Source organism: Neopelma chrysocephalum, unplaced genomic scaffold (assembly GCF_003984885.1).
Source record: "Neopelma chrysocephalum unplaced genomic scaffold, ASM398488v2 Primary Assembly neopelma1_99, whole genome shotgun sequence".
Classification (NCBI taxonomy): Eukaryota; Metazoa; Chordata; class Aves; order Passeriformes; family Pipridae; genus Neopelma; species Neopelma chrysocephalum.
This window is the reverse complement of record NW_020897762.1, coordinates 616414-639955: the sequence shown is the minus strand read 5'-3', so window position 1 is coordinate 639955 and position 23542 is coordinate 616414. Positions and strand designations below refer to the sequence as shown.

The 23542-nt window shown below is 43.8% G+C and overlaps 1 protein-coding gene across 3 annotated transcripts in view; it reads left to right on the top strand.

The window, feature by feature from the left end:
- WDPCP (WD repeat containing planar cell polarity effector) overlaps positions 1–23542 on the top strand; it is a 148745-nt gene extending 125203 nt beyond the window's left edge. The window contains exons 16-19 of one of the 3 annotated variants that reach the window (XM_027694899.1): positions 7499–7631; positions 14218–14312; positions 15836–15864; positions 21659–23542. In XM_027694899.1, the coding sequence (XP_027550700.1) occupies positions 7499–7631; positions 14218–14312; positions 15836–15864; positions 21659–21709 (308 nt within the window). In that variant the 3' untranslated portion in view covers positions 21710–23542. Of the gene's footprint in view, positions 1–7495; positions 7632–7816; positions 8510–14217; positions 14313–15835; positions 15865–21658 lie in introns of those variants that run through there. The other 2 variants (XM_027694898.1, XM_027694901.1) reach the window with 2 other exon arrangements.

The following is a 23542-nucleotide window of genomic DNA, read 5'->3' as shown; positions in this document are numbered from 1 at the left end:
TGCTCGTATTATCTCATGTTGCAGAAACTGAGACTTGATGGGTACTACGTTATCCTTTTCGGACCTCTATCCCTCCCAAAGACACAAGATGAACTCTGCCTGCCCAGGCACCAGAGTCGGTGCCCCAGGGAATTTCTTCATATCTAAGGGATATGCAGGATGTGTACTCGCATGCCCTTGCTGCCTCTCAACTCCAGCTGTACATGCAGTTTTGCTTTAGGAACCTGTACCTCCAGTATTGCAATACCTTTTTCAGTCTCTGTCATCAAGAGTTTAAATACAGTTCAGATCAGTGTTAGTGGCCCAGCTCCAAATTAGGAGAATTGCTGCAATTCGTTATCTTGACAAATTAACTGGTCTGAGGCAATTCCTTTTTGAGAGAGATACAATTACCTAACTCTTGAACTCTAGCCTTGCTCCAGTGTAGTTATGCACCTGCTCAAAAACTGTGGATATTATGACTAAAGGCTTTCCCACCTCTAAGTAAAATTTCTGCACTAGGAGCTGATCAAAAAAAAAGGCTGACTGAAGACCAAGGTGGTCTTGTTACATAGTGGAGGGACAGTGCTGGAAACGCAAGATCCTTGTCCCAAAACCACCATAGAAGGGCCTGGCAAGAGAGTGTTATATCAGAAAAACACATCACCAGTTGTCCCATCCTCTGTTTGGAGTCCAGCTTCCCGGTCCAGTGGAAGAAGGCAGCTTTCCTGCTCCCAATCCACCACGCAGAAAGCGGTAGCCCGTGCAGACCCTAAACAGAGATTTTCTTTGGAAAAGGGGAAAAAAAATACAATGTGTTTTCTCCCTGGGATTTAGGCAGTAATTTCTAGTTTCAATCCTTCAGTCCTTATATACCTGGTGAAAAATGGGTTTCCGTCAGGTACAGTATTCCACTCCTGATGTGGACAGGAGCTGGTGCTCTGAGGAAGATGATGACCCTTAGCCTTGCCCTGATTTCCCTCAGCTCCTGGCCTGGAGGACCAACTCCTTTCTGCCTTTTCTACCAAGCAGTGAAAATACATCCACAGTTAGGCATTGTTCTTCCAACCCAACGTGGGCAGATGCACTTCTCATACGCTTCCCTGTGGAAAGCAACTCCTTCTGCCCCTCAGCCATAGCTCACCTGTGGGCATCATTTTTCCTTGTAAAAGAGCTCCCAGATGCTAAAAGATATCCCTTAACTATTCATTTGAACCATTGCCTTTTGGAAACTCTGTTTGGGATAAAGCTGTCCTGCAGAAGGCTTGTGTTTGCCTAGAGCCTCTTTGTATGGACTTGGTGGCTGGGAGTTTCCTTGAGCTCCTCTTTGAACTCCAAGCCTTCAGCATCCAAAACATTTAACCCTCAATTTCTTTTCTGCTTTATCAGTTTGGCCAGCTTCCAGCTGGCAGCATTCATTTGCAGGCTTCCATTCTGCATCCTGTGTTTGCAGATGCATTTCTCTTTCAATTAACCCCTTGAAATGGTTTTCTTCTCCCCTGAGCCTACCTGCCTCTGGTCTGGCCAGCACTTCTCCCTGCTCTGGATGCCTGAGGGGCAGAAGCCAGGAGTGGAGAAGCTGGGTCCTTGAGCTGGAAGTGCCAAGCAGAGGGTGTGCCCCATACACAGGCATCACAGAGAGCAGCTGAAGGAACACGCAAGTTCGGCAGCGCCTGCTTTGCCCATTGTGGGTTGGGGCTTGCAATGCCAGAGGCACTTTTTGCCTATGTGGAGTCTCTAGAGCATCACTTATGAATAATGAGATCTTCCCTGAATGCTTTCACCAAGATGCTCTGGAGCACGCGCCCACATTTCCACGCTGCAGCTTTCCCCCCCCAAACAATGGGAACGTCTCTGCAGCTTTTGCCTGGCTTTCCTTTGGAACAGCTATTTCTAGATAGTCACTTAAAATGAAAAAAGAGGAAGAAGAAAAAAAAAGGAAAATAAAGACCTCGTCTAAAGCATCACTTACCAAACAAAGAAATTGCCTAGTCACCAGGAATGCCCTCCCTCCTGTGCCTGCTGTAATTACTGAGTAATAGCAGCCTTAGGTTGCTCATCTTGGCACTCCAGCTGGGTAACGTGCATCCACAAGGAGAGGGAGAACCACTCGCCCACTGCCAGGATTGCCAGGCAAACTTCACACGGGTTGGGAAACCCGATAAAATCTAGAGGTGCAGGATCTCTATTGCTGAGACACTAGTCAAGCCTTTGAAGTGAGAGAGCAAATTGAATTGAAGCAAATCCTTGGTTATTCAGTCTCTGTCAGCTGGCGACTCACCCCAGTTTGGTAGTACCACATCTGGATCACACTGTAAGACACGCCTCTTTTTTTTTTTTTTTAATTAATTAATATTGGCACTGCTAGGGGAGTTCCTAAGGAACCTGATTACTTAGGCTCCAGGGAGATATAAAATGAACTGTATAGTGGTTAGCTTAATTTTGTGTATGATTCTAGCTGAGCAAATGAGTAGTAAAGATTGAAATCTCAGCCAAAGCTAGTAAAGACTTAGCATTTGCATTTGCAGAAAATTTTAAAGCCAGTTTTCATGGCAAGCTGCAGAAGACTGCTAAGTGAAGCGTGACTGTCTACACTACAAAATAAAAAGGAGTTATTTATGAATGTTAGCTACTTCTTTAGTTTTAGCACATAACTTTTATATTAATTCTTACATTTCCTGGAACACCCACTGAAACGGTTTTGCAGCTGCTAATACCTCTGATATACCCCTAACATCCGACTAGCAAAATAATGACATGTTATGCTACTATTAAGGGTTGATTCTATTAGTAGTGATGAAAGTGCCTTATCTTCTCTGGTATCAAATTGTTAAATTACAACAGAAACAGGAGATATTCAGATTTAATGCACCTATTCCAGCTCTCTAAGCACTAACAGCTGTTCTCAATGAGTTTTAAAAGTACTATAAAACAATATTTCAGCAATTTGTATTTGTCAAATGCAAACATGTCAGCCTTGGGAATTAACAAAACAATACAAAAATAATCTAAAAATAAGAATCCATGGAAAACTAACCCAGAAGAAGCAAAGAAGTTTGGAGTTACATGTTTCCACACTCACAAACAAAGCTCTGTGGTTTCCCTGCAGGAATTTGTTGAAATGAAACAATTTGATTAGAATATGTTTATTTAGAAAGAGGTTTTCAGGAGAACAATTGTAGCCAGAAAAAAAGAACTGACCACACTCAAGTCAGCAATGGAAGTTTCCACTGATTTTGATACCAAAAGGATTTTACCCAGTAGCTTTAGAAGTAGCTTCATGTAGTTTGAGAAAACCTGGGATAGAGTTAAGGTAGAACAACTTGATAATGTGTGAAATCAGGCTTGGTCTCATACCTCCTGCAGCAGTTACTTGCCTTAAAAAAATCCCCAAAACTTCACAAAATCATGAGAGCTTACTTTCAACAGGTAAAAATAAACACTTAAATTTAAAAACAAAAAAAGTTAATGCATAATAAGAGGAGATATGAACTTATTCACATAGAATTAGCTATTCAAGTAAATAAATTATTGAAATTCCTAAAAAAAAAAATAGTGTGATTGTTGTTCTTAAACTCTACTGTTTTACAACACTCATTTTGCTTAACAATTTGCATTTCTTCGAACCTCTGGTTTGTTTCTCTCAGAAAAACGCTACTGTTTACCTCTTTATTTTTGGTAAAACAGCAGTGTGTCTGAAGTCTGCGTGGTTCACTGGGAGTTCATTGGGATATATTTGCAACTCCTGAAGCAAAAAACTGGTATTTTATCTTTAGAAGGAGTCACATTTTTTGAACTTATTGAATTTTTCAAAGATCAGCATGAAGAGTTCTGATTAAATGCTTGCTTCAGCATTTTAAAGGCTTCTTGTGTCCCTGTTGCCTAAGGAGGTCGTACATGGGGATTGCTCTGTAAACATCAGATTGTACAGAATTGGCTCTGCGTACCATGCCAGGCACACAAAGAAGAAGTCAAATGGCTTATCTCTCACTTATCAACTAGTTTATTTTTCATGCCCAAAAAAAGGCTGCTAGAGGAGCAGCTGCTACTTTGTAAATAATTTAATGGCTTCTGTTAAGTAGAGCTGTCAATTTTGCCAACAGTATTAAAAAAGAAGATTTTCATTTTACCACGGATTTGCACGTTTTAAAGTGTGTTTTTATCCCTGAAAGTCCAGCGAGGGATTCTGGAGAATGGAAACAGCTTCCGATTTGCAGTCACAGATTCAAAAGAGAATAGGTACAGCTAAATAATGACAGATGTATGAGCAGGGAAGATGTGATATCTCATCACCTGTATATGTTGCTTGGAGAGCATCCTGCTCATTAAAGCTTAGGAAAACTTTTAGTGGACTTGTAAAGAAACATATTTGGCTCTCTCACACAGACGTTAGATGTAGCAATAGCAGTTACCAGCAAATTTTGAAAATGCAGAATGTGCTTTGTATGGTTGTCTGTACAAAATATTATCCTAATGTTGATCGCAACAATGAGGATTTTTGTGAAGATTTTTAGCACAAAAAAATTCATATTATTGCATCTGATAAATTAATTTGATGATGAAACAACAACATTAGCCATGATACCAATTCTCAAGTTTTTAAAATTCAAATTCACATCCCCAGATCCTAACATGTTAAGCAAATACTAAGTTAGAACTTAAAACAAGAGTTTATTGTGCAATAAGCCAAAGGAAGGTCCCAGAATGCCTGAATACAAAATCTTAGGTGAAACTTGTGATCCCTCCAGTGCTAGCACAAAGTCAAGCCTCTATTAAGCACCAAACCATAGCCAGAGCCCTCATCTAGATGTGAGGACCACCACCCTCTCCTGGCTCTATGGCATTGTTGCCAAAATCCTTCCCTTTTTAATTAAATGTGGGATATGTTGCCTCTAGTTTGGGAAGGGCTGTGTTGTTTAAACAGTGTTCCCTGTGCATTTGTTTTTCCTGCTTTAGCGTTTCTCACAGGGAACAGACTCCATGTCCCACAACAAAAATATTTATTTCTTTACTCTAGAGCTCATATCTGATGGTTTTGTGGCTTTGCACCACTCCTGGCACCTGATCCTATCTAATGTTCAACACTGCAGCTGTAGACCCAGACTAGAATAGGTTCAGTGCTCATAAGTTGAGGTTCGGATATTTATTTTAGATATGAAAAGTGAAAAGAAATTTCTTTGCACTCCTGTGGGTAAGAACCCCCCTCTTCCTCCAGTTTTGGCTACAAGTGTGCTTGCATCTGACAGACTGCTCTGTTTTTCATGAGGTTCCTATGGATCCAGTAACATTATTTAACACGGTGTAGCTGTGCTACATCCACAGCACAAAATATCCGAGTCAGTGGCCGTGGTGTAATTAATTGCTCATAGCATTCATATATTAGAAATATGCCACATAAGGACTGTGTACATCCAAATTGTAGCCCACTCAATGTTCAAAAACTGCTAGGTACCACCTGGAGCACATGCATGAGTTACACTGAAGTGACTGGTGTGAGAGGGCTGTGATTTACTCAGCTCTGGTTCTCAGCAGGTATGAGAAAATACAAATTAATAGCATGATGGAAAACAATCAAGACAAACTTGACCAAATTCTAATTTGTTTCTTTTATCAATACACATTCCTCTATCAACATCTCTCAGGGTTTTGTGTTCTGAAATGCCCCCACTCCTTGGAATTAGGTCAGGCTCAGTAGTGATGGCTTAGGAGAAGTTGAGGACATCATAAATTGATGGAAGTTTGTAACTTTAAGGGGGTAAGTTATGTAGGCCTTAGATGTTACTGAGTAGGTGGAAAAAGGAAAAAAAAAGAAAAGAAAAATTAATTATACCACTTTGACTCAAACTGTACATCTGAGCTTTGATATTTAGAAAATTTAAAGGTTTAACATTTTGCTCCTTAAAAAGCTAAGGCTGACTGAAGAGGGAGGCTCTTCAGGACCAAAGACTTAGTTCCAGGTGGAAGCAGAGGCTGTCAAAGCTTGTTCCACAAGAGCTTTTGCCTAAAAGTGGATTTTCCCTAATTTTTTCTTTCCCCTATCAACAGGATTTTTGTTTAAGCCCTTCCCCAGAGTTCTTCATGCACGTCAAAAGCAGTTTCTCCTGAACCTTTTTAAGTTCTGCATATTGTTTCCCTCCTTCTCTTGGCTTCTCATTCCACAAGAAGAGGTCTCCAGAGAAACCTCCTTTACTTGCCCTGTAGTTGAGTTCCTTAGACATAAAGCATTGCTCGTACACCTGTTTTCTCCTCTCCTTTTTTTCCTCTCTGGATTTTTTATTCAAGATGGAGGAGGACAAATTGCACCAGTGCCAGTTAAGCACCTTTGTTTATTATAGCATGGCGTGCATGCTTGGAGGTGTGTTGCCCCCAACACAGTTGGCTTTTTCAACTATTCCCCACGTTGCTCCATGTGTGGGAAACAGCAGCACAGGCTGTGAGAGTATCAGTTACCTGAGAAAGTCAGACTGGTTGCCACACTTCACCCTCTCTCTCACCACAGATGCTAATAACGTTTAGGTGTCATGAAGAGTAGAAATAGTCCACAGCAATCTTACACAATTGGATATTTAGGACTGGGAGATTCAGGAACGCTTACAAGTAGATTTGCTCTCCTAAGCCAGTGAGTTTTCTGGGTCTGCAGACAAAATGTAGACCAGCAGCATGGCAAGACTCACAAGAGTGTTATATTCTTCCCCCTGCCCACGGTATTGCCATGGGTATCATGCAGATTAGCTTATACAGGATCCAAGAAGGCAGAGAACAAGGGGAGAAAAACAGGATTAGAAGAAGGGAAAAATGCAAAAGGGTCTTACGATTTTGAGAAAAATCTTTTAAAGTCTTTATCTGTAACAGGATTTTTTTTCCTTTATCCAAACTCTGCTAGCCTGCAATTTGATTGATTTTTTTATTTATTTATTTGAAGTCTCACAGCAAGTATATGCAATTCCTCCTCTGCATTTTTAAGTGGTTCAGGTATTTTCAAACAATTCCCTTCCCCAAAGGGCTCAGACTAGAACTTTTGAATGGGAGGCCCCTGATTCACCTGCTGGGCTTCATGTCTTCATTGTGAACCAAAATATTTTAAAACAAAGCTGAGGGAAGTCTTTATTTCTAAAGGAAGGAGTTACACATACCCTTCTGGAGGACCAGTCCAGTTGATAAGATTTTGATCCATATGGCAACAAGGAAATACTCGTGTGCAGCAGCTTTTGGCAGCCAGCTGTACCTTCTGTAGTTGACAATTTAGAGAAAGCATTTCCTCCTTGCTGACTAGAGCCAATATACACTCGTTCCCTGCCTTTCAAAAACTCTTGGATATGTTATTGTTGATGGTAATTAGCTACTCAGCCTCCTTTTCAAGGGGAAAAGTCAAGGGTGAAAGCAGTGTAAGCATTCAATTTGATCCTTTACAAGAGAGGACACCCTTGTCCTTATTGACATCTAAGGCAACCAGTTGGCAACTTGGTTGCCACTTTTAACTTAAGGAAGTGTGACACCATATCTTGGTTCATCTTAGCAGAACTTCTGGGGCAGTCAGATGAAGAAGACCCATCTTGTGAAGCTTTTGATCAATCTTCAGAGATGGGAGGAGGGTCCAAGCCACCTGCTCCAGGCCCTGCCATCAGACCACCAGCGCAGAGCTGTTCCCACAGGTGAGTAGTGCAGGGAAGGGCACATGGGCAACATCAAAGATATTTCATAAGGCCAAGGAAAATCCTGCATTTCCACAACAGAAAATGGAAGGGTGGGAGTTGGGGGAGGGAAACAATTAGCTAAAATAATTTTGAAATGTATGTTTGATATCCTGAGCTTTCCTGACAAGTGCAGTTGTCGTCAGCACCATGACTGTAAACGCAATGAAACATTAAGACAGTAAGCAGTAACTTAAGAAAAACCTGGAAGCCTGAAGGACATGGCATGGACACAAAGAAATCTCCAGAAACATAGACAGCATTTAACACACACTAGCACAACCACTTTCAAATTAAATCATTTGGGCAAATGCAGCCTTCATTGTTGAATGTGAAGAGAAATACAGCAATGGAAGTGCAGCAAATGAACGGTTACAGGTGGTAAACAGAATTTTTAAAAACCTGACATGGTCTTCACAGATTTCTGTAAGCACATCACTAGCCTGTGACCAAAATCCCTGGGATGATCTTTTGAGAATGCCCTCCTTCTGAAGTTGATTAAAACCTTGAACTTACCTATTATGAGAGAAACAACAGTTCTGATGACTGGGTTTTTTTTCCAATACTTTTGTTGCTAGTGAACCTGCACACCTCCTTACAAGGGATGAGAAATTAGAATGAAATAGCTCTTCTGCAAAGATTCAAAAAGCATTTATTTCTCTTATTTTTCTTCATGCATTCTTGACAGAAAAGAAAAAACAATTTTTTTTTTCCCAATGATTATATAGATGTACAGTATATAGACTAATTTTTATTTTCTGTGCTACTGTACGTAGGAATGTTTTTAGTAAATCTAGTGTGAGAACAACATTGAACTTCCACATTGAATTCATCCCAACCATTTGTACATAACTGTGCTGAACACTCTTCATGTGGGCAAAACACATTTCGTTCTCTTTCTGGAAATCTGTATGTTACCTAGTCTTCTGTCATGGGGATACACATGGGGAGATTGAGCTTTTTCAGTATTAAATGTTATACCCGTTTTACCAGCTACTTGCCACTAGTGAAGTATTTATTTTATACATAACCTACAACTTTTAGGATACAGGATGCCGTCTAAAGCTTTCAGAGCTGTCTCATGTATTTGGAGATTGAGCCTGACTTTAAAAATATAGTGCACAATTATTCCATCTTAACTTTTGGGATGAAGATAGCACGATATTGATATGGGCAAATAATAAAGGCAGTCTCCATGATGGAGTCTACATTGACTGTGGAGGACTTTCCAAGTACTCCAATAAAAGGAGCTCTTTTAACAGTGCACTAGAGCAGAGACTAATCCCAACACGCCTCTGATCCCAAGTTATAAACATGCTATCCTCCCTTCAGCTCACCTTTTCCCTTTCGGAGGTTGCTATGACTCACACGTCTCTGGCAGTCCCACATCTGCCTTTGTCAGGCATCTTGGGAGAGAGATTGCAGAGTTCAACTTTACTCCCACTCCTGGGCTCCCTGGTTTGACCACGTTGGCCTGCTCCTACTCGGGTGGGTCACCGTAAGTTGCTGAGCCTCATGAGTGGTTCCTGGCAATCGCCGGAGCTGCATAAACTGCTGGGATTTCCCAAGGCTTTTGATTGCCTCTTGCCAGGTTGGAGAGGATATAGCAGGCTCCCACCATGCTTGTGGATAGCTGGTGGTGCAGCTGACCTCACCTGGGAGAGGCCGGAGCGTTTGGTGGCCGCTTGCAGAGCTGCGGAAGAAGATTTCTCACAGTTCCCCTGGCTGGCCACAGCTGCCTGAAGCCTGCCAACACGAATTTAGGTTTTAAAGGCACTCCCTGTGACAACAGCAGCCAGCTGGGAAGGTCATCTGCTGAGGCACAGGTGACTCCAGCAACTTCTTCCCTGTGCTTAAGAAAAGCCGCAGATGGTTACAAGCACTGTGGCTTGGTTTGCCTCCAGTTTCACAGAGTTTGTTTTCTTTAATGTGTCTGCTGCCAGGTCTGCATCAGACCTCTTCATGTGAAGAAATCTGTACAAAGAAAGGAAGTTTTGAGTGTTAGGAGCCTGCATAAATAGGGCCATTCTCAGTTCTGCAGTCGTTGCAATGTTTCATCTCTATGTCCCAGATACTCCAGCATTACTAGAGATTTCCAGTTTTGTAAAGGGCTTCTTCTGGGTAGCAGTGGTTCCCCAAATTCTGGTAAGACATCACAACAGGATTTTGCAGTTGTTCAGCAAGAGTACTCAATCACTGCTCTTTCTTCTCTCAGAATCTTTTGTTATCTGCCTTGGCTTTACATCTTTGCACCAGCTAGTCACGCCAAACCTGTGGAGTTACTATATTACTGCATTTCTAACACTACCACTCCTGTCATACCCAGATACTGTCCCAAATCTGCATTTCACTCAAGTTTCTGGAAGCTCATCTCCAGCACATACTCAGACTTTTTTCTTTCATGTCAGCTTTGACAGAACCTTTGTTTTGGGAGAGCTGGGGCATATCTCATAAGTTACACCTAGTCAGAAGTCCTGGGCAAGGGCCCTGTGAAGACTAGCAGAAGACATTTGTGTTCCACTTGCTTAATAAACCTGGTTATTGATGCCCTTCAGGGAGCCTGACATCTACATATGTGTAACTGGAGCCCAGTTTTCAGGCTGCATGATTAAAAAATCACTTCCATTAACTCATCACATCATCATCTCCTTGGCCTAACCAGGAAAGCCATAGTCTGGGATAGAGGCAGGGACAGAAAAGGGATGGAAAAGGCTGGAAACAAAATAATCATTCATAAAACCTTTGAGAACTTGTTCTTGATTTAACTCCATGATATTTTATGAAAGTAGCAATACTATTCCTGCTAGTGGAGAGGTGTAGTCAACTTTTTGAACCATACACACACATATGAAGTTATGAGCAGTAAAGATTCCAGAACAACACTCCAGAGAGCAGCATTTCATTTGCTGTGTGAATTATTTCACTCTAACATAAACAGGACAGTTAAATACCACCAACAATGCACAGTCCAGTGAATAATTTTACAAGATGAAGATCTTATCTCTGTCTTACATTTGCCATTGGCCAATGCCATTTTCTCCTTCCAAGTGTCAGCTATGCTACAGCCCAGCAGTTCGTGCCCTCCCATTAATCTTGTTATCTATTTATGAAAACATTTTGATCATCATAACCCTGCAGCAAAAGCCTACAATTGAGGAAAATATTTTGTATGCTGTTGTTCAGAAGACCAAGGTAGCATGCTGATTCTTTCAGCAGCAAAAAGGAACTGATCCACTGCCCCTGGGACAGCTTGTTTCTGGATGAGTCAACTAGTGAGTGCCTGTGACCATGCCAGAGTTTGGCACGTAAGAGTCAGCACAGAGCTATGGCTGCACTCACTCCTTTGCTGTTGGCCTTGGAAGCTGCAGTGTGGGTTTCCACCCCATCAATGTGTCATTCTGTTGCCTTACCATAATGCATTGTGGGTTTAAATACCTTGCAGTTGTTGGCAGTGTCAGGATGTGTGTGAAGATGTGCTGGAAGGTTTTTTAGCTTATTATCCATCTACCTTGTCCCCATCCCCCAAACCAGAACTATTTTAATTAGGCTATCTATTATTTTAATACAAGCAATTAGGATAGAAGGTAAAAGTGTATATCATCACAGTGCTTTTCATCATAAAACTTCCTTGTGGCTTATGTACTTAAAAATATACATATTTCTGCTTCTCTATAAGGTTTTTATTTAAGCTCAGAAGCATGTTTGTATATTTTGAATCTGTAGCATCACTGATAGAACCTCAGAAGGTGTTTAAAGCATCTTTCATATCTGCATATGTTGGTTATAAAATCACCATGCAGAGAGAGAATTAGAGTTATCCTACAACATCCCCTTTTATGTGTCACATAAAAAATGACACTAAATGGGTTTCTTACTCTTACTTCACTGTTTCATGCAATTAAAATAAGCATTTATCACAGTTATGGCATTTCTGTTTGTTCTTCCACCATCAATTATCTTTTTCAAAAGCCCCTTTGACCAGGAAGCAAACCTAGTCTTAAAACATCAGGAATGTAGGCTGAGAAATACAGTCTGTCAGGTCCAGGTGTAATCCTAAAAGCTGCTCTATTTGCCCTGACAATCTCCAGTTCCAAAGTAACTCTATCAAGAGGCACGATGCAGGGATGTGGTGTAGGGAATTCATGTCAGAAGTGGGATTCAGCAGCTCAGCAGTGCTATTCCTGCCCAGTTGCTGCAGCCTTCCTTCTCATTCCCTGCCACTGCTCAGCCCAGGGTCTTCATGCACATCAAGAACACAACAGCAGGCAGATATATATGGCTTTGTGTGAAGTTGCATTCTCAGTTTCTACATCTGTAAAACTGAGATAATATGTTACCAAATTCAAAGGGGCAAATTAATTAGTCAATGCGCATACAGCACCTCGAAAGTACAAAATTAACTCTTCTTAGCCTGCAAGTGCTCAAGATGCATCGAGGTGTTCTCTAGGGCCTCTTGATTCCAGACAAAGGTCCTCTTGATTAAATTAGATTGCTAATGTATTAACGCATTAGCACACTTGAAGAAAGAAAAGTTTGAAAAAGCAATTTGGCTTCATCACATGAATGGCGTGTATACTTAATGGAAATTTTTCCAGCATTCACAAAACAAAGAAAAATCAATAAAATGTCTGCCAACTGTTCCACTGAAAACATTTTATAATCTATAGCACCGAGAATCCCGAGCCAAGATAAACCGGTGTTGCTGACAGAAAATACTGACAATTATTTTACATTGATTCAACTTGGCCCAGCCCAGACTGACCTTGTTTATTCATCTCAGTCTATTAATTCATATTAACTTGGCATCAAAATGGGACATGTGGCATGTGAGCTGAAGACCCATTTCTCTATCTTAGACTCAGATAAATGTAGTGCATTGAGTACTTCTAGTGCCTTGAGCTCTTAGGTAGATTTATATGCATTAGACAGAACTGGTTAAGTTCCTTTTATCCCCGCTGGGCTTTTCATGTCTGTTGACTGTAAAACTAGAAGCTTGGTAGAGGTAACATCTTCTTCTAAGCCTTCGGATATACATGAAATCCTCCCAGTACTGGTCAGTTTTAAAGACACATCCAAAGAGGATGGAGGGGTTTAAGCTCTTTTAAAATATAAAAATAGAAGGGTTATGGCAATTTGGCAGGCAAAAAAGCAATTTGCGGGTCTCGGCAGAATCCGAGGCCTTGTGTAAGAAAGCTGATCAAGACACTACGGAGGAGATAATGGGGTCGAAGAGCAGAAGAATCCCCCTGCTTTTGCAAGCAGCATAATCTGGTCTCCAATGAAGTTTCTTAGTTTCTTTTACCGAACCAATAAAGCTTAGTGTGATGGGAAAGTTGCATTACTGCAGCTTAAAAATGTCTCGAGAGAGCTGATGAGGAGAGTTGCTTTTTGGTGCTTTACATATGCCCAGCTGCTCTCATAGCTGATGCCCGACTGGTAGTGTGAAGACAGAGGCACGGGGAAAATCTGAGCTTTTCCTTTAATTATTTATGTTCTCATCAGTATTAAAGGGCTTTTTATGCTTGGAATGTATTATTTGTATTATCAAAGCTGAGCCAGATTTCACACTGTGGCAGTTAAGAAATTGGGTGCTGCACAAAAGCGTTCACATTTTTATTCTCACACCTACACTGCTGTCATATCTGAAAGCCACCCTTGGGTAAAACACTACTTGAGTCAAACAAGACTACATCCACAGAGGAGGAAAAGCCACCCAAATGAGGAGAATCCTCCCAAAGGAGTTCCCAGATGGCCTGGCATTGGATATTTAGTTTATTTTCTCTATTTGACTCATTCTTGGTGAAGGCAATGCTCCCTTGGACTTCACTGAGCACTTGGCGGTTTGTGTATGGCAGGACAAGCAACGAGCCAGCAAGCCAAGGTGACACAACATGGCCTCCAAATTTCCAGTTACACTGCATTGGGAACGGATTGCCTTTCCACATGCCTATGTAAGCATAGATTAATGATGAGTGAAGAAACCAAGACTATCAAAACCAAAAAAAAAAAAAACCATCTGTGTTTTCCATAACACGTAGTTGGTGCTTTCTTCCCTGCAGCTCCTTCACAACTTGGATTTCAGTGATGGAGTGGTGAGGGGGCAGGGTTTAACTGTAAAAATTGCAGAAAAATCAGTGCTGCCTTTTTGGTCTGACATCCTCCCATCCTGGCATTCACCCAACTTCCTCCAGGCAGGGCTGCCAACAGTGCCTGGTGCCTGCTATGTGCAATGCACATCCCCAGCCTATCTTGCTTAACAAAACTGTAATTGCTCCAAAAAACACCAGCTTTACACCTCATCTCTGAATGACAGGACAGTGCTGGAGTGACTGCACGGCCAAATGAGTGATCGTAGTGATGCTCAGTCAACAAACCTACTGGCACCTGATAGAAAGGGCTACAGTTTGTAGCCAGGAAATTGCACAGGCTGCTGTATACTTGAAAAGATAGAAAACAAACAAAACAGCTTTGCTCTGCTATGCAGTATCTCCCCAACTCTGCGGTCATTGCTCCCTCCCCTTCTCTCACTTCTGTTTTGTTTTCAAAGACCCACCAGCTGCAGACAGGCAGAGGACACTGAGCCTGGAGCAGGTGGCCACACCACCTCCCTGATCACAAAACCCTTTCCCAGCAGCCAGGAAGGTAAGTGAACAAGTCTCTTTCAAATACGCACAAGGGTATGAAGCTAAAATAATGGTGATTAATATCTTGAAAATTTATTTGGATCTCGGAATAAAAATAAGTCAAGTGGCATTGCAGCGTGAGCTTGGTTTGTGTGTTCCTAGCAGGGAGAGGCATGAGGACTCAGCTACCGGCTCATGGAAGGTAGAATAAGTCAACAGATCGTACGAATCTCCTTATCTTGCAGCAGTTATTCAAGGTTTAACAAAAACAGGCAGGGTTTATTACTTTCAGCCATTGTTGCTCTGTTACTGGGTGTGCAATAGTAGCAGCAGAGCCTCACTGCTTGCATGGCTTGTGAAGCAGCAGCATGCACTGCTCCTGCAGGGCTTCTGGAGTAAGGGAAGGGGGCTGCCTTGCTTCAGCAGTGTCTGGTGTCTCCATCGTAGCAGTGTCAAGGTAGAGCAGCAGTGTAGTAGAGGAGCAGCCCAGCATGAGAAAGTCATGGTTAAAGAGCTGTCCTGTGAAGTCAGCCATGCAGGGATAGGTGACAGTGTTTGCACAAGGGGTGAGACGAGGACTTTTATCTTCTGCCTTGTCCGGGTGTCCCATCACTCTGCTGACAGGTGTGTAGGAACAGAGCCAGTCTCCAGGCATGCTGACAGGGTCAGTTGAGGCGTAGCTGCAGTTCCAGAGCCACAACTGAAACAGATCACTTCAAACGAGCCAGTTATGGGTGCACTTCCACCTTACAGTGAAGCTGAACCAGCAGCTTGCCACCATCGAAATGGAAAGGTCCTGCTGCCCCCTCACCACCTTCTTCCACCCGCATCCGTGGGAGCTGACAGCATAGTAACCCAACCCAAAAAAATTGCTTGTTTTCTTTCCCGTGGGCTTTTGTCCATCCCATGAGCTGAACTGCCTTGCGTGGGGATTAGAAGACACCACAGACAGCACCAAGCGAAGGGCAGAAGGACATTGCCTGCAGCAGGACTTCTTTTTGATGTTGGCAGCTCTTAATTCGGCTCAAGCTGTAACATGAAGCCTCATCCTCAAGCACCTCCTGCAGCAACCTGGCGGCACACAGACTGAACAACCCTCCCGAGACAGAAGGCGAGCACTCAGGCAGGCAGCCCGTGCCCCACCACCCCAGAGCTACCCCAGTACAGGCAGACAGGTGTGCTGCAGCCACGGCTGTCCCAGTGTGTGCATCCCAGTCCTGCAACAGCTCTCAGCCAAGCTGGGATGATGTGGGATCCCCAATCCACTGCTTGCCTTGCATCTCCCCACTGCCTTATCCACAAAAATCATGGTTGCTTTAACTTGTTGCAGTGTTTGAGGGAATATACGTATCCTACATGTATAGACTTGTATAAGCAATATATTAAATATTCTAATTCATCCATTGAATAACGTGATATAAAATAGCTTTGTTTTATTGAAAAAGTGAAAGTTACTTAATATCATACCTTTGTTTGTTTCAGTTTTTCAATGAGTGAAGTGGAATGTAAATAACTCTGTGTTTTCTTGGGTTTTTTTTCAAGGAAATACGAGAGCCATTCCTTCGGAGCAGGTGACCCATTTCTGATTTACCTTTTTTATTTCTGCTTGTTATTATTTACTCTATTTTGAAGCTTCCTGAAACTCCTCAAGCCTGTCCCTGCAAGCTGTCTGCCTGCAGGGCTCTCACTGAAATTGGTAGAAATGCTCCTATACTGCTCTGCTAGAGCAGGGCTTCACCTGCTGCTTTGTATTGAGCACAGAGCATAAAAGTCTTGCCCTCCATCCATGTTTATCTTACATGAACTAGCCCGTGCTCGTATTGGCACTTTCAAGACCTCAGTAAAGAGGAGTGAAATACTGGCCTGTGGTTTCATGATAACTTTGAACTGATTTAACTGCAAGGTGCTGCCAAAAATGGTGGTCCATCCCTTCCCCCACTGCCAGCCTCCAGTCCTGTTGTCCTCCTCCCTCTCCTGCACTGGCTCACATCCTTCCAGCCTGCAAGAAGCTTGGTAGGGCAGGAGAGGAGGAGACCTCCATGTGGGCAGGGAGACTGTACCCTGTCCCCCAGATCCTTCTGTTACAGTTATCTCCTGTGGGAACATTCCCTCCTGGCCTGGTTTGGTATCCCAGGAGGTTGGGTGTTGCTGGGAATGCATATAGAGCACATATATAGAGAGCCTATCTCCAGAGCTGATGAGTTGGCAGCACCAACACACTCCTTCAGTTCTAATTTAAGGGAAAAAATAAAATTATGAAATAAAATATAATAAATAATAAAATAAATTTCACGACACCGGGGATGGAGGCACAAGAGTGCCTGTGTTTTAGCTTCCTCCTAGTTACAGTTCTTGTTTAAACTTCTATTTTTGAGGCCAAAGTATTCAATGTTTGGCCTCAGTGCAAACAGATCATTAAAAAAAAAAAAAAAAGGAAAGGAAACACTTCAACCTCCCAGCGGAGCAGGATGGCACTTATTTATTTCTTTCATTACAAAACCAGCCTGTGCCAAGTAAAATTGTGTTCCAAGAGCTGTTCTACCAGTCCTGGAGCACTGAAGAAGAACACACACCAGCCCCACCTCTGCAGCCTCCTGCGGGCCCTTGCGCATTTTCACTGGGTGGAGGATGGGGAAAGGCTGGGGACCAGGTGCCAGAGTTCACCACATTGGAGTCACACCAATGGGAAATCCTCATACTCAAAGCATGTCCCTGTTGGCCTTTGGGTGATTTTGGTGGCCTCGGGATACAGAGTACAGTGAAATAAAGCAGCAGTGATGGTCTGGAGGCATTGGTGGGATCCCTGGATTTGCAGCTGGGTTAGCCAGCAGTTAACTGCTCCTTCCCCGAGCTGTGTGGAAGATGCTCCTTGCCTTCATGTCAGGAGTTGAATTAATAAACTGAGAAGTTAATTTGAAAGCTCTGGACTCTTAACAATAAAATCCACGAGCCCAAATGTACAGGCTGTATAACAAGAGTGATACACGGAAGAAAGCTTTGCCATCACATCGTTAAGGATTTATCCAAGGGAGTGGTTAAAGCATTCTTTGGTTCCAAAAAGTTACTGCAGTTGAGTGGTCACCATTACTAAGAGCTGGTGTGGTCAAAGTGTGACCTTTGTGACCTGGGTGGGATTGGCTTGATTTCAGCACACATCACAGAGCTGCTTGTGCAGGGGGAAATGGGGCATTTCCATCTGAGCTGCTCTGGGCCAAGGGAAGGCAGCAGCCCTTCACCTGGACACCACCACCAGCCTGCTGCATCAGCACACTGGTGGACAGCCTGTTCCCAAGGTCCCACTTTTGCCCTCCTGCTTCCCTGGGCTGGCATCCCCCTGCCACCACTTCCCTCATGTTGCTTCAGAGGGAGCTCACACAATACTGGGCTTGGTGCCACCCAAGGGGAGCACACCCAAAACCCGGCCCTTCTTGCACAGGCAACTCTGCAGGAAGATCCCTGCAGCTGCGAGACAGAGGATTTGCTTTGCCCTCCTTTGCCAGTTTGTTGGTGAAAGTCTGTGGCCAGAAGTGACCTATTGCCAGTGCAAATGGCCACAGAGGCCTCAGTGGGGATGTATCTGAAATGGGCCCTATCCTTTGTAGGGGCACCATAGCACGTCTTCCTCACTCGCTGCTGTCTCAGCTATGAGGAAGCTTCTCCTCCCTGAAACTCTAAAGATCGTGCAACAAACTGTTCCCAGTGACCTGCCAGAGCAGCTGGCTGTCACACAGCCAAGCAGTGCTCAAGCTGTTGAACAAGATTTGTTTCTGGAGGAAAGCATTAGCCCTACAGCATGAGAGAAGTGGCTCAGAGGCAAGACCCTGTTGCCACGGGGGCCACCCTCCAGCAGTGCCGGTGGTTTTGCACGAGCACAGGTGACATCTGTCCTGCCTGCAGCCCCCGGGTGTGAGGGTGATGATGGGTGAGGGCTGCTGTGGTGGTCTCAGATCACAGGTAGGATGAATGCAAACCAGCTTTGCCACACTGGTTTGGGACCAGCACTGGCCAGAGGATCCCATCACTGAGGACGAAGGTGGGGACAGCATAGGTAGGTGCCAGAGGAGTGAGGGTAAGCTGCAGCTTTTCTTGCCCTGAGCATGGCTTGCTTGAGTATGGCTCCTCAGGGCTTGAAGCAAATGAGAAGTGTGCATCTCATCCACAATATTTGGAGCGGTCAGGATTTGGTGTTCATGTTCAGCCCTGTCTTCCAGGAAAGGCTGAAGATGATATTAGGGTAGCCTGGAGGACCATCCTGCTTGAGACCCAGCCTAGTCTTGCTGCTCGGAGCAGGCTGATCACAGAGGCCCCTCCTCATCTGTGTTATTCTGGGATTTAATCATCTTGAGCAAGCTGTGTAGGTTAGTTCAAAGAGTCTCCATTTAGCAGCACCTAGACTTAGGTAAGCAAAACCAAGGCTCCAAACACCCTAGTCACCACTCTTGGTAAAAACAAGACCCTTTGGAAAACATTTATCTCAACTGCTCTCTTGTTTCTGGACCAGAGACTGATCTTATATATGGCAATTTAAGATGCTGAAGTCAATGGTGCCTTATGACTACCAAATGGTTGTTTTAATATGTTACCACTCAGATGAATATCTGTCAGCCAGAATGGTTTTGGGTGATGCTATTCGAGGGAAACAAGGCATTTCCAGTGAAAAGTAGTACCTATGGGTCCTAGCATCAGGTATGTCCTTCCACACCGTCATTCCTGCAGCCTGGAATCGGGCAGTCTTCATCTGAAAAGAACAGGTGTTTAAAATAATTCCCCATGGCTCCTTCATTTATTCCTCTCTTTCCCACTCTTGTCCTTTCCCACTTTCATCGTGCCCTTGCGAATAATCCCCAGGAGGAAAAGCGTAGCCTCCTGGGAGCCATGCAGCAGTGCGGGGAAGAGATTTCTCTGTATTTCCCACTACCGAAGAGTAAAAGGATCCTCCGTTCTGCCTCAGACCTGTGGAGACAGAGCAAACCACAGCCTCCATCCTGCTATCCCTGCAGGTCTGAGATGACTTAGTGGCTTTTCAATTACAGGGTGTGCCTTCCCCTACCACTCCTCCCTTCGCCTGCCGGAGCGGGACCACATCATTACCATGCAAAGCCCCGCGATCCGAACTCTCCAGGGCACAAGTAGATGCTCTCCTGTCAGGATATTCATGTTTTCCTTCTCTGGATGACTAGCGGCTCATCACCATAGGGAGCAGCACTGCAGTGCTGGCTTCCCCTGCTCCTGGACACCCATCTTCCTGCACTATGAAAATCAAGTCTCACCAAATTATTACGGTGCCTTTTATTGCCGGGGTGCTGCATCAGAAGAGATGCAGATATCGGAAGAGGCTTCCAGTCATTACTGCTCTTCAGCCTTTGATTAACATTAAATACCTCTACAAGCTTGATGCCACATCACAGACTTCCCACACGACACCGTCAAGTCTTCTTTCGTGTGACCAGAGAGCTTTGCAAATAGGATTTTTCTGAAAAGTATTTTTTTTAAAAAGCAAGTAGATAGTTCTGCGGAGGCTGGGTTCTTGTTCAACTCTCCCCAGATAGAGGCACAAAGCACAAATCACAAACCCCAGGTCAATTATCTGCCTGATGCACTCAGGACCCTGAGCCTTGAACTACAGTGACCTGCCCAAACAGCCTTGAACTCTATATGGTCAAACATGATGTGGGATTTTTTTCCTAGCCCAGATTCACCTTCTCACTTATTGTCTTGGTGCCCAATGCAGACACCAGCAGAAACCTCTCTGCATCAGGCCCTGACACAGCTTTAGGGGCAAAAGAGCCACCCCTTCCTCACGTTCAGTCACTGATGTTCCTCAGTGCTTTACTGAATAAAAAGAAAAAAAATAAATCATGTTTTTTTTGAAGCCTCCAACATGTGTCATTCAGAGAGCAAGGAGAACCCACAGAAAGCTTGAATCCATCCAAAACCCAAGGCACATACACACAACCCCAGGACTGGGGGGAGGAAGACAGCTACCAAGTAAGGCACCTCACAGCCTCCTTGAAGAGAGCTAAGAAGTCTCAGTGGTGAAGCAGGGCTTCAAGTTTCCACACTGGAATAACCTGGTGGGGTCTGGGATGCAAGCACTGATTTGGATGAGACACTGGGGACACTTTCTTGTCATCTTCAAATTACTTCCAAGAATTAACAAGGGGTCGTATTGTGGCTGGGCCACATCTCACCATCTCCCTGCAATGGAAGAGCCAAGCAATGGGCTGGAAACTCAGTGTCCATACAGTGCTTATTTGGAGCCGTCCCACTTTTACTGCTCCCTCCATGCTGAGGTAGGGAGGTTGTACCAGGGACTGCTGTTTCGGAGGGAGATCTCTATCTCTGTGGTGAAATGCACATGCCATGAGATGGAGCTGCTGCTCTGGTAAAGGTTCCTTATGAAGCTTCAAGAGTTAAGGGAATTTTTTTTCATCTTTCCTGGAGTCAAGGAACCAGGGAATCACTCACATGAGTCCTGTCTGCCCTCACCTGTGCAACCTGACACAGCCCTGACAGCCACCTCCTGGGGCCAAGCCCACCCACTCTTCCCACGCCGACCTGCCCTCCGAGACAGGACAAACACACGTTTCCCTTTGTTTCCAGCTCCACACCTAGTTTTCTTCTTTGCATCATGAAGGGCTGGCTACTCATCTGTAATTCAAAAGAAAGCAATGACTCACTAGACTACATCGCTTTCCAAGGCAAAGTATTTCATGCATTTTGCAGGCACGCTAGCCTGTGTTATGAAATAACCTCTATTTGTGGCACACGTTCTCCCCATCATCATGTCCTTTGCAAAACCAGAGGGCTGGAGTTTCCACCCTGAGTGCAGGATGGGGCTTTGTGCTTAAATCACATATTTGCATTGTATGAGGAATGCAAAATGCCATCCCCACATAACTTAGAAAACCTGGCTGGCTACCCACTGGCATTAGCCCAGCCTTGTGCTGTTTGCAGTATATTTTAATTAAAATGTAACAAAAATCTAAAGTTTCACTTTCGCCAATAAGCTTCCAGGCGCCAGCTAAGGGTCTCAGAGGCAGGTGGAGCCTCAGCTCCCAGCCTCTCACATCCCGGGGGGGCACCGTGAGCAGTTGCTGGAGCTGCAGTGCCTCTTTTTTCCGGGAACAGCAGGAGTGAGGGGTTGTGAAGGTAGGCTTAAAAAAATGTGAGAGGTGCCTTACCTTGAACCACAGGGCAAGCTCTACCGCTTAGGGCTGCATCCTTTATTCCCAGGCTAAAATGGGACAGTGTCTGCAATTGTCTCATCTCCCTGGGTTGGGATGGTATTTCCAGTACCTGTGTTTCTGTCCCTCGTTGCCTCTCCCTGCAGCCTGCCTGATCCTTCCTGTATTTTCCCCACAGGAGAGCAGAGACAGCGGGTCTCTCCAAATTGTGCACTTTGGTCTGGTGTGATTGAGCTCCCACAGCAAAGAAGAGGAAACCTCACGGAGGTGGTGAAGTTCACAGCAAGTCCTTCAGCAAACTTCCAGCCAGCCCTGGATCTGACCACTAGCAGATGACAGGACAACAGGCTTTGAAAATATCCTGCCCTTAGACCTCCAAATTATTTCTAAGTTCACAGGAGCGTGTCCATGCACAAAGTGCCTTGTGTGTGCTTGTGGAGGGCAACCTGGTGACATTTTCATCATGTCATTTAAAGACATCAAAAAAAGGGAGTAATTGCAGATACCCATTTACTGTACAAACTCAATGCTGAAAAATTTTGGGGGGCCTTTCTTGGATGAATCCATAAGCTTTTCAGGAGGAAGTCTGTAATTCTCTATGCATTATATGTTTTTACAATCTTCACTTGGAAGCAGATTTGAATTTCCACTTAAGGCTCTGAAAACCGTCCTATTGAGATACCAGCAGATAAGATCTTCACTCAGGATACCTCTGTGAAAGAGCAGCCTTTCACAGTTGGCAGCATTTTTCAAAGAATGCTCTCCATTTTCATATCTAGATATATCATCTTAGTTGAATAACCATTATTTTGCCTTGAAAAAAAGATGCGGAGCCTCTTAAACATCATTCCATTGGAGTCCAGATTTTAATCTGCCTCCTCTAACCACAAAGAAAAAATGCACTGAGAAGGTAACGTAACCTGTTCCAGCCCTCTATTTTTTCCCGGCAGTGAAGAGAGGGACGAGCATCATCGCGGGTCTGTCTTCCCACCATTTGATCGAGCGCAGAGTATACGGACACAGATTTTTTGTACTCAACCATAGGGACATATGTGGATTAAGACTGAGCTTTTTGGGGAGCATTGGGTGGTTGCAACCTAGAGCCAGTGAGCTTCTTCAAATTGGTTTTATATGGTGAACAAATCTGTATGATGGACTGAAAATAAAAGCAAAATGTAAAAAAAAAAAAAAAAAAGAAATCCACAAGTCATTAGAAGTATTTTATTAACCAAAAGTCTGTATTTACCCAAATAAAATACTTGGGCTTGCTGTCACTGGCCATTTCCCCCCATGGGTCAAAATTCTGCTGCCTGATGGGTGATTTTGGTTGCACCATTTCGGCACTTCATCCCAGTCAGCACCTTTCCATGAGTATATTCAAAGGATTCAAAGACATTTTGGTTTGTGGTTTGAAGGGAGCAAAGGGGTTGCAATCCATAGGATTCTGTACACCCAACAGGGAAAAATAAATAAGGAGAGCTTTGAAACAGAGCAGGTTGCTGCATCACCTCCCCACACAGAACCATAGTGGCAATGGCCATTGTAAAAGAAGATGCCTTTAATGTCCCATAAATTTAATTTCTGAAGGACACACAGCACAGCAATGGACCACGATGACGGAGGGCTTGTTCTGCGTAAGAGGCTACGACACATTGCCTTGCCATACAGCTATTTTGCTGAATTGCAGCCATATTTCTGTCAGTACAAGTGATGGTCTATATGAGGGATTAATCTGACACCAGACAGTGATTCTTAATCCTTCAGTATATCATAATCTATTTACTTTGCATGCTAAGAGGATTTCAGCTTAAAAATATAGAGGAAGTGATACTAGAAATGTACATAAGGTCCAGAATGCTGTTTCCTAAAATTGCAGTTTTTCATTTAAAAAAAACAAATCCTCTCATGGCTTTCTTGGAAAAGTCCTGTATGTCCTGGAAAAATAAGAAGTGTTGAATAGGGATTTAACTGGAAATAGGTGTATGTTTTCCTTTAGGCTTCAGCCCTGTGACCATTTTCACCCTCCTCCTTCCCCACAGTATTTTGTGCTCAACTGTATGAC